General features: G+C 40.9%; 1 protein-coding gene across 2 annotated transcripts in view; it reads left to right on the top strand.

The window, feature by feature from the left end:
- Slc38a9 (solute carrier family 38 member 9) overlaps positions 1-12,267 on the top strand; it is an 81,401-nt gene that overhangs the window by 56,199 nt on the left and 12,935 nt on the right. For both annotated transcript variants that reach the window (XM_075976057.1, XM_075976058.1), the window contains exon 11: positions 3,192-3,298. In XM_075976057.1, the coding sequence (XP_075832172.1) occupies positions 3,192-3,298 (107 nt within the window). The remainder of the gene's footprint in view (positions 1-3,191; positions 3,299-12,267) is intronic.

The following is a 12,267-nucleotide window of genomic DNA, read 5'->3' as shown; positions in this document are numbered from 1 at the left end:
AGGTATTTGTGTCAATCAATTATTGCAAAAGCCTTAATTGAAAAGGACCAAGTTCATCAGCTGTCTTAAAGAGGTTGATTGCTGTGAGATGGAAAAGGTCAATCAAAGAGAAATTTAATAATCTCAACTCTAAAAGCAGTTTTAAATAGAATTTTGTTCATATTGGTGGCTGGGAATCCTTCAGTTCTGGCAATAGTGTTCCTGCTACATGGCACCCAATGTTGTATAAAACATGACCCTCTGCCCTCCAAGAGATCCAGCTGAGCAGTAAGACAATTGATGCAGTAACAATCATAAATAAAGAGGTGCCCAGGGGACACTAGAGCACAGAGGGATTGCACATCCAAGAGGACGCAGGGAAGTGATCTCAGAGGATCTATTAAAGGCCGAAAGGAGATCGCTAAGTGAGAAGTTGGAGAATTCTCAGAGGTATGCCATGCACAGTTAAGGCCTGAAGTAACATGACTCACTTAGGAAATTATGAGAATTTGAATGGCTCGATTGAAAGAATACTTGTTGAAAAAAATGGTAGGAAGTACTAAAAAACAAGAACTGGACTGAAAAGCCTTCTCTTTTAAGCTAAATATAACTCTAAAGGCCAGTTATGACTCTCCCCTCCTCCTCCCACACTTGCAAGATAGGCTTTTATGTCCTTAGAAGGCCAGTGGGGAGAAGGAAGAATAGTCCTACAGTGCTCTGCTTGGAAACAGAATTTGTAGCGAGGCTGCCATGATGAAATGCTGCCCACAAAAGGATGAGGTCAGGAGTGCCTTCCCTCCTCCCAGTCACTCTCGGTCAACAGAGGAACACGGTCAGAACCTTTCGGGCTGGGGTCCTGCTGTCATCCAGGGCTTGCTTGCAAGAGGCCTTGGATTTGGTCCTCAACACTGCATAAAACTGAATATGGTGGCACACGCCTCTAACTGCAGAGAGGTAGATGCGGGAGGATCATGAAGTTCAAGGTCATTCTCAAGTACATCGTGGGGTTTGAGGCTAGCTTGGGCTACAGGAGAGCCCATCTCAAAACAAAAAGAACCTTAGGATGTAGCATAAACAGCACAGATAACTGCAAACTTGATAGTAAGTGATCCAGGGCTCAAATCCCTTCTACCCCAGTCAAATCCTGTTTTCTCATACACTTACAACACCAACTGGATTGGTTCCAGTTCCCCAGTAAGCAAGTACCAGAACAGGGTCAGAAGAGCAGGACATGTATAAGAGCAACACTTCTGCAAAATTAAAGGATTGGGAGCAGGACTAAGCCTGGTTGGGATATGTAGGAAGGAAGAGAAGAGAAAGAAATGAATTCAACAGAAGTAAATTCAGAACATCCTGGCCAGGCACTACGGCCCTCAATGCAAATATTGCCTCTAGAATAGGGTTACACAAATGTGCCCAAACACTAATACACCGCAAGCTCAGGGTTGGCTACTAGCTGTCCAGTGGGAATATGACTGGTATAGGACCAGGGCAGTGGACATCGGACGGCTGCAGCCAGAAGCCATCAGCTAACAGCCTTGCTTATTTTCTCGCCTAAAGGGAGACGGCATGTTGTCCTTCCACGGTATATGTCAGAGTACTTTAATATACATAGAAATGAAAGTAATCCTAGACCAAACTAATGTCGGTTTTGCTAATGTGGGTAGGATCATTTAATTTGTTTTCTTACAGCTTCTAACCCGTTATTATATACAGAAATGTCGATGGGGCAAGGTGCCTTTGAGACAGGATCTCCCTTTGGCCCAGGCCAATCTGGAATTTGCTAAACAGCCCAGCCTGGCCCCAGACTCAGCGTCCCAAGTGCTAAGATTACAGACATGAACCACTATGATTGGTGATTTCTCTTTCCTACTTGGCTGCTTTACTTTGGATCCCAGCTAAAGAGTTATTTCTCTGTTAAAAATATCAGCAAGTAAATCCATCTGCACATGATTTTGTCATCATTTTCAAAAATAGTGTTTTTGTCATCGTGATGTGTAATGCTGTTGTTAACTAGCCGTGATCTCAGTTTATTGGGTGTATTAGAAAGATTACTATAAAAAAATATTTTCAAAAACTAACAGGAAGAATTTGCCTATATTGTGAGTTGCATTCACAGATAAAAAATATATGGATGAAAGCTGACAGACAGGAAACATCATAGCAAACAGAATAAGCCAGACATAGTGATTCATGACTGTAACCTGAGTATTGAACTCAGGAGGCTAGACAGTGAGAAAAAGCAAGCAGAAAGGAAGCAAAACCATATACTTTTATTGGCCTTGCCTTCTGATTTTCTTTAGAGCTGGTGGTTGATTCTTAGTGGCCACACTTCCTTTCCTGAAACAGCGCGGCCAAGAGCCAGTAGACCTTTGCTGCGGTTCTGCTCTTTACCCCCAGCTGTCCCTGAGATGGCTCTCCACTTTGCTATTTGCTTTGCCTACCAATACTGCTAAGTAGATTGTAGCCTGGCTCCACATTAGCTAATCGTTTCATTTCCTTATTACCTGCCTCCAAACAGTGGTTCTAGATAGAATACTATTTTTTAAATAACTGTATTTATTATAGATAAGTAAATGGCTATATTTAAAATAAATCCTGTCAACCAGAGATAGCCATTGTTATCAACGTCTTTTCTTGAGCACATAATTACAGCTGTTTATGTGTATTTTAAAAAACAAAAGCAAATTAGACTTGACATGCTGCTTGACTCCAACATTTGTCCTGGTGTTAAATCTCAACAGCATACTTTTTAAATACTGTATCCCACTGCAAACTGTATCTCAGTTTAACCAGGAATATTTTTATGTTACGCATTTTAGACTTGTCACCCAAGACTCTTAAGTAGCTATTTCTTTCCTCTGTGATTTCTTTTCCAGAAGAACTTTTCCAGCAAGCTCAGGTATTAGGAGACTGGAAGATTTTTTTAGTCCTAGACAGACCCTGAATTTAAATCTAATTGTGGGACCTCAGCTAGGGATAACTGAGAGGAAGTCACAGAATGTACATCCCTTAATTCCATTTCTTCCTCTTCCAAGTGCTTTGACTAAGTGTAACGCTCACCTTGAGGGACTTTATAAATGCTTGAATATTCTTATTCCCTGGGGCAATGATGATGATGATGATGGTAGTGATGATATAAGAGAAAACTGATGATTAGTGAATGCTAATACTCATTTTATGCTTGTCATTTTTGTTTCTTTTTCTCCTAGAGATAAGATTTGAGTTTCCACAGCTGACCGGAGTGCTCACTCTTGCTTTCTTTATCCACAATTGTATTATCACACTCTTGAAAAACAACAAGAACCAAGAAAATAATGTGAGTAGTTAACTGAGAAACTGGCCTTGATATTTCCTAAGGGTAAACTCCAACCAATGTTTGATGCACTTTTATTTTATTTGCGATTTGTTTTTGTATCTTAATTTTTAAGATTAAATTATAGATCAGTGGTCAAGCATATGAAACTTTTAGATGGTAACTCTTTTAGACTTTGCAGGCTATATGTTCTTGTTACAGCTACCCAGTCCTGCTGTTGTGGCATGAAAACAGCTACAGATAATAGATAAACAAATGGGTGGTGTAGATTTGACCCACAGACCCAGACTGCTGTACAGAATCCTCTCTCTCTCTCTCTCTCTCTCTCTCTCTCTCTCTCTCTCTCTCAAAAGAGGTATAGCTAATAACTCTCCAATAATAATAATAAATGAGGACATTAAAGAAGACAAGCAAAGGGGAACAAAAAATACATGTGGAAAAGAAACTAAATAGCAAGCTAGTAGATTTAAACCCAGTTACATTGATAATTACACTAAATATAAATGGCCCAAGTACTACAATGAAAAATTGTCATTTCTGCTTTAAAAAATGAATATATGGCATCATTAAGAAACTTTAAATATAAAGATATAGCTTTTGAATACTATAAGAAACTAGAGCATCTGTGTTACTTGCAGTACAAATGATAATGCCAGAGGCAATGAGGAATGATTATATTGTGATCCTTTGGACTAATTCGCTTGGAAGTACCAAGGTGGCATATATAAAAATCTACATTTGAGTAAGTGCCCTAATGGGAATAAGTGCACCCTGTGTATGAATTAGATCTAATAGAAATATTAGTTAGCAGTACATTTATTCTTAGTTACTCATAATGTAACATTATAAATACAGTACTAATTATTGATACTGTTAGATCATAATGTTCTTCATTTGTGTTCTTTTTTTGCTTTCCATGTTAAGTCTGTTGGTTTTCATAAGCTTATTTATGAATGAGTCTATAAGCAAGTCGTGATGCATTGCAAAGGAAGTGTGTTTTCTGTTTACTTCGCTTTAATATCAGGCTATACAGAAATTGTGCATTGAAATACAATTGTTCTCTCTTGTAAAAAGAGAAAAAAAGAGAATATAATAATTCTGACTCTATAATCACCCAGTGCTAGAACTTTAGAATACGTGAAGTGGACCTGCAGGATGGCAGTAGGTAAATGTGCTTTGCTGCCAAGCCTGACAACCTGAGTTTAGTCCATGGGATCCACATGGTGAAAGAGAGAACTGACCTTGGAGAGTTGTCTTCTGACCGTCACACACTGTGGCATGTGTGTGCTCATACACACAAACAGAAACACACACACACATACACACACACACACACACCGCTAAATAAAATGTAATTAAAAATTAAAATAAATGAAGTAACAAACTGAAAGTAGACAAATCCACAATTGTAATTGGAAATATTCTTCCTTCCTTCTCAACAACTGGTAGAACAAATGACAAAAAAATTACAAGTGTAAGAAGCATGAAAAATACCATGAACCTACTTGATCTAATTGGCATTTATAAACGTCCTCTCGGTATGAGAATGTAAGTTCCTTTCAAATAGACAGGAACGCCTACTAAGATATGGTACATGCGTGGTCACAAAACAAGTATTAATAAGTGCAAAAGAAAATTATGCCAAGTATGTTCTCTAGCCATAAAGGAGTAAAAATACAGACAAACCGCTGACATTTGGGAATTTACAAATAAATGAGTTAACCAACATCTTCCTATATAACCAGTGAATCAAGGAGGAAGTCACAAAAAAAATGAAGGTTACTGAAAAAATGAAAATTCAGAATATCAAATTTATGGAATTGTCCCTAGAACTATTCTTAGAGGGACATTTACAGCTATAAATACCTACATAAAAAGTAAAAATGTGAAATCAAAGCCTAACCTTCCTTCATGTCCCAAGTGCTAGACAGAAAGACCAGGATTCAGGGTCATTTGCTACTATGTAGTGAGTTCGAGGCCAGCCTGGACTGTGTGAGACCAAGGTTTGTTTAAAAAAAAAAGTTTACTAGCAAAGTCGTTTGTTTTTTAGACAAGATCTCATTATGTAGCTTGGCTGACCTGAAACTCACTTAGACCAGGTTAGCTGGAACTCTCAGTGTTCTGCCTCCTGAATCCTAGGATTAATAGGGAGTTAAGTTGCAGGCATGGTTCACATTGTGTGGTCCCTACACGCACAAATTTAATTACTGCGGTTCACATTACAAGCCCTGATAATGGTTCACATTTCAGTTAGCCCAGGATTTGAATTATGAGCCTTGCGTAGAAGAATAGTCACTGTCCTCGGCTCACATATTGTGTAAATAGCAAATGTGCTCATGATTAGTGACAGATCACATCACTGCTTTCAAATTCAGCCAGCGTTTGGTCACTCGCATGTCATTCACAGTCTACAGACAGATAATTGTGCCCCCCCCAGCAACAAACATGATACTTTGTAAAATTGATAACTGAAATAAAGTTTATAAAATTGATAAATGAAAAGGGTGAGATGTGATCATCAAAAACGGCAATGGTGAAATGAAATTTCATGCAGACGTACGTAGAGTTCTAAAAGAAATAGCTGCTTATAGAAATGTTGAGGCCGCTTCCATCTGAGACTCCAGATACACAGCAAAGGAGTTTAGGGAAAGGACCTTTGGAAATCGGTTTTCTTTCTTTTTAAAAAAAAAATATTTATTTATTTGTTTATTTATTATGTATACAGTATTCGGTCTGCATGCTAGAAGAGGAATCCTGATTGAATTACAGATGGTTGTGAGCCACCATATGGTTGCTGGGAGTTGAACTCAGGACCTCTGGAAGAGTAGCCCGTGCTCTTAACCTCTGAGCCATCTCTCCAGCCCTGGAAACCGGTTTTCAAGACAAGGAGAAAGATGGCGCACAGCAGAAGTGACAGTCAGGAAACTTCACATTTGGAGAATTCTTGGAGACATCTCACAGTATTGGAAGCACAAGGGTTTTTACCTTGTGAAGCTATTGCAAGTTAGAAGCCATACAAAGTTAGAGTAGGACCTCACTGAGGTCCTGGAAAGATGCTTGCTACATATCATGAATCATTCACTAAAAAGAGGCAAGTGTTAGTCCAGCCTTGCTCCTCACATCTGCAGTCCAACACTAGGGAGGTGGAGGCAGAAGGGTCAGGAATTCAAGCTACATAGTGAGTCTCAGGCCAGCCTGGGCTACAAGAGATCTTATACTTAAAATCCAGATCAGGGAGAGGGAAGTGTAGTTCAAACTAGGCTTACGTTTAAAAAAAAACAAAACATTTGGCCAGGCAGTGGTGGCACAGACAAATCTCTGTGAAGTCAAGGCCAGCCTGGTCTACAAGAGCTAGTTTTAAAAAAAAAACTACAGAGAAACCCTGTCTCAAAAAACAAAACAAAAAGCCAGAAAGACATTCTAATGTTCAATACTTCTGATTCATTCATTTATTTATTTATTCATTTATGGCAATGCTAGGTATTGAACCTAGGGCTCTATGCATGTAGGCAAGTGCTATACCACTAAGCTACATTCCCAGGCCCTTTGTTGCTAATTTTTTACATTACAATGCTAAATAAGCACTTTAATATTTTTCATTTCCTTCTCCATTTGTAGCAAGTGTGGTTTAATGTTTTGGCAAAATTTGTCAAAGCTTACACAACCATCATAATTTCTGTCTCCTTCCCAGCTTCCGGTTGCACGCTACCCTGTGCCATATTGTACTGCATATGGAGACGGCCAGTGCTTAACTTCTGCGCCCAAAAGTCTCAACTAGAACTGATTTTCTAGAAAGTCAGGCCTGTTTATTTAGAAGGGTGCGTGCCTCTTTGTGGGAAGCTGAGAACTGGAAAGAGAATTGGGTGCCTTGGTTCCGTGCCCCAGGGCTGCGGAGGTCTCTGTCTTCCTAGAACAGTCAGGAGCCCACTGATGTAGGTCATTGTACTGCACCTGCGAGTATTGGAGCCAGCAGCCCTTGAACAGGTAGAATGCTGGACACCGTGAGTTTCTCCTGCTGAGCTGGTCAGCCAGGGCTTTGTAAAACTAGTACAAATATTAGGTGTACAAATAAAATCTTTCGTCAGCTTTGGTCACTTATGGAAAATATTTTTTTAAAAGAAAGACTTAAAAAAGTGTTTAAATGGATTTTTTATTTTTATTGCCTTAATTAAAACATTAGTATGATGTTCACCTTCCTAGATATGGACGGAGGGGGGAGGACCTAGGACTTACCACAGGGCAGGGAACCCTGACTGCTCTTTGGACTGGAGAGGGAGGGGGAGAGGAGTGGGGAGAAGGGGAGAGGGGTGGGAGGAGGGGGAGAAGAGTGGGAGGAGGGGGAGGGAAAGGGGAGGCTGGGAGGAGGTGGAAATTTGTTTTTTTTTCCTTTATTCTTTTATCAATAAAAAAAATAATCAAAAAAAAAAAAGAAAAAAAAAACATTAGTATGAAGTAATGGTCTAAATTTTAAAGTTTTTTTTTTCTTTTAGTTTTCTACAACTGTTTATTGTATGTGTACAAATGTCCCATGTACGCTTAGAGGTTAGAAATCAACTTTGGGCAGTGACTTAGCTCTTCCATCATGTGGGTCCTGGGGACCGAGCGGAAGTCATGAGGCTTCACAGCAAGTGCCTTTACTGCTGGCTCTGCTCTAACTTTTTTTTTGTAAAAAGCAGTTGTACTTTATTTTTAAGTGTTAATTACTATGAAGAAAATTAACACTTCTGAAGTGCTATGTGCCAGCAGCATCCTAACCACTCTAGATTTATGTAAATATATAGTCTTGCTTATACTGAAATTGGCTTTTATATTGGCATATATTAAGCTAAACAGACACTGTATTATTTGAGTTATCTAATAATTACACCTTTTAAGGACTTTCACTAAATAATTTAACTTAAAATGTCTAGTTAATAGTGAGATACAAAATTTGGAGGGGATTAAAGTCAGAAAATCTGAGAGTTGTGAAGACATTTGAAAGTAGAAGGCTGGGTCTTTCTCACCAGTGTTCCCGAAGCTGGACCTGACCCTTCCCTCCCAGGTACTTATGAAGAGTCATGAAGCCCTCACCAGCTGCACTGCACTGGCTGGATGGTCCAGCTTCCCAAGTTTGAGGTCCCTTTCTGAACTTTTGTCACTAAATGTAAAGTTGTTTATGTAGCTCTAAACCTACCATTTCTATTCCTTAAAGCACCCTTGACCAGGAAAACATTAGGGGGGTGACAATGAGCTTATCATCAAAATCCATAGTCTATGTGGGTGTGTGGACTGCACGCGTCCTGACAGTTCTGGTTGGGCCAGGCCTTCGCAGAGCTTTCTGTGCAGCTTTGTTGTTGATTTAGTTACCCAGCTCTGATCTTTAAAGTGATTCAGCATGTCTTCTGTCCCATTTGCTATTACTTTTTTCTTCTTGTCTGAGTCTGTAGATGCTTGGGTACAAGTCAGAAGCTTTTATGGAAAAGTTTGGGTAGATCTGTGTGGCTGTTGTCTGTCCTTTTTCTTATGGAATGTTCCACAGGGTAGTATTTTCACTGTGAACAGTTCATGGAACAAGTAAACTGTGTTTGACAAACAGACTTGTTCTCGGGGTTACTTTTGACCTTATTGTAAATCTAAGTCCTTGTTCGGAGTTGACGTTCTACCTGTCCTTAGTTCTTCATCTTCCAGACGTTGCTTATTTATGAGGCAGAGTAGGGTGAAGGCTTCTTGACACAGACATATTAGCACCTCATACTGTGCTTTTATCTCTTTTTAAACATACTCTTTGCTTAGAGCCTTTCTCCCCAACCCCCACCTTTAGGACAGGGTCTCAGTGTAGCCCAGGGTGACCTCAAAGTCACTATGTAGCTGAGGATAACTTTGAACTCCTGATTCTCCTTTATCTCCCCATTGCTGGGATTACAGATAGCTAGCTACTATCATAGTCATTATACCGAATTTCCCAGAAGATCCTTTCTCCTACCCTTTTCTTTGAGTTGGGGTTTTAGGAAGCTGCATGTTGGGTCCAGTGCAGAGATGACACAGGCTTCAAAGAATAGCAAGCCCCCAGTATGAGCATGCTCCTACTGGGCAGCATGGTTCCCAGATCCTGCTGGGCCTCTGCTGCTTGAAAGCAAAAGCATCGTTTTTGTTCATCAGTGCTTCTGTAGGAAAACAGACCCCCGGCTCCTGTCATCATTGTAGCTAAGTGCATGCACACAATTTGGCACCAGAAAGACCTTGTTTGGAAGCTGGATATTGGCTTCACCAAACTCCTCACCATGTAGGTTTTGTGACTTACGCTCATCTGTGAGGAAATGGACTGCAGCTACATTAGAAGGTTTCTGAGGCCCAGATGAGATGGCAGGCAGCGCTTAGCACAGATCTAGGAGTAGTTAACAGATGTGTGTATTTATCTGTATTGAGTCCCTGCCATCATTACCAGGGTGTTGCCCGACAAAGCACACAATGCCCAGGTGGGTAAAGGGCATGGAGAAGAACCACTCGAGACAGTTTCAGGGAACAGCAGGTGCTTTTTTGCATGTGAGCGACTACTTACGCAGTGGAAGCCTATGGACTGTGATTGGTTAGCACGTTACCTCGGATTGGATAGTGAGCGCTCAGAGCACCAGGGTCTCTATGGGGAGAGACATGGAGAGTGCAGGCATGTCCACGGCCAACTACTTCAGAGTTCAGTGTGCCAACGTCTGGGGCATGGTGTGCCATGCTTCTTGTTCAGAAACACAGTGTACTAGGTGGGCTGGCTGCCAGGTCATGCCTGCATCTTATCTTACAAGTTCCTGCTATGTCCAGTGTTGTCCTAGGCATTGGGAACATAAGACAAAAAAGACACAGTCATTGTCTCCAGCACCTCATAGCCCAGTGGTATAAATCTATCTAGAGAAAAAATTATGATAAAGTAACTATTAAACTTGACTATTTTTTTATCTTTTTTAATGTCAAGGGACATCTTTCCACTCAAGAACTTTTTTCAAAAAATTGATTATTTTGGGAACTGGAACAATGTGTCAACCTTTAAGTGTGTGAATTATTCTTGCAGAGAGCCCAAATTCAGTTCCCAGCACCCACATTGGGCAGCTCACAACTACTTGTAAGTCTAGCTCCAAGGAATCCAAGCCCCCTTTCTTACCTCTGTGGACACCTGGGCTCCTATGTGCGTGCTCGCGCGCGTGCACACACACACACAATTTAAAAAATAAATAATAGTAATAAGTCTCTTAAGTGGATTGTTTTGATAGTAAAAGTTAATGGCTATTAGAACATTCACATTGCTGCATTTGGCTAATGCTCTGAGAAGGAGGAAGCAGGGAGGAACTGCTTTGCTGGGAGGCCCTGGCGCCTTAGCCTTGGAATCGTCTCCTGAAATTTCACATAGGTACGCGATTTTCAGGAAGTTGGACTAGAGTAATACGGTCAGATGGTACGTGAGTTATAGACTGTCAGTGAAATCCTTCCCTTCTCGCTTTCTCTCTTTGTCTTCTGTTTCTTCCATTGTGTGTGTGTGTGTGTGTGTGTGTGTGTGTGTGTGTGTGTTTTATGCAAATGTATGGGCATGTGGAGCCCAAGGTTGAAGTTGGGAATCATCTCAATTGTTCTTACTGCCTCACTGAGACAGACTCTCTCAGTCAAACCCAGAGCCCACGGATCTGACAGGTCCTGCCAGTCACATTGCTCTGGGGATCCCATCTCTCCCTTCCAAGGCTGGAATTACAGGCCACTTGTTACTGCCATGGGCTTATGGAGAGCTGAACTCCAGGCCTCATTTCCCTGGCCCCCCCAAGATTTTCTTCCCTTAAGGGGGCTATTTTGGGCTGGCCAAATGGTTATCAATTAAGAGCGTATACTGCTTTTTCAGAAGATCAGGGTTCTACTCCCACCACCCACATTAGGTAGCCCACAACCACCTGTAACTCCAGCTCCAGGGGTATCCTTGGGCATCAGCACTCACGTGCACCCACATACACACACACACACACATACACATACACACACACACACACACATACACACACACACACATACACACACACATATACACACACATACACACACACACATACACACACACACACACCACACATACACACACACATACACACACACATATACACACATACACACACACATACACACACACACATACACACACACACATACACACACACACATACATACACACACACATACACACACACACATACACACACACACATACACACACACATACACACACATACACACACACACATACACACACACATACACACACACATACACACACACATACACACACACACATATACACACACACACATACACACACACACACATACACACACACACACATACACACACACACACACACACACAAGATAATAAATCACTTTTTGAATGAGGTTGTCTTAATTCTCGAGCCAGCTCGAGTAGGTGGAGACTGGAATGCCTTTGAAATGTTGTAATTGAGGCCAACTGCTTTTTGATATGAAAATCGGCCTTTCTTGATTTGTTTTTGCGCATCCCACACAAGAGTGAGACACAACCCCAGGGGAAACCGAATGCTAGCCGGAACCGAGTCGTGGAGCTTCAGGAACTAAGAGAAAAGATCTCGAAGTCCCTTTCTTAAACTCTCAGGGAGATCTGAAAGAGCTGGTACTGATTTGCATACACCTCTAGCTCCGAGGCCTGCCCACTGTCTCATCTCTGATACTGAATCCCTGGCTTGTTTTCTAACTGAATGTCAGTTTTGACCTGACCTTAAGATCTCCCATGGGTTCTTGTTTACTCTTGAGCCAAATTTATGAATCTCAAGTTTATAAAGCACTGCTGTTGCTTCAGCCCATTTTAGGAGTCATCCAGAAAAATCCAAAATGGTCCCTAATTCCAAGTGTCTGAACACTCTTACTATGTTATCAAACTTAAAAACTGCGTATAATTTGTTTCTAATCTGTTTTCCTAGCTTTCGCGTCGTTTCT

This window comes from Microtus pennsylvanicus, chromosome 6 (genome assembly GCF_037038515.1).
Source record: "Microtus pennsylvanicus isolate mMicPen1 chromosome 6, mMicPen1.hap1, whole genome shotgun sequence".
Lineage (NCBI taxonomy): Eukaryota > Metazoa > Chordata > Mammalia > Rodentia > Cricetidae > Microtus > Microtus pennsylvanicus.
This window is presented reverse-complemented; position numbering and strand designations above follow the sequence as displayed.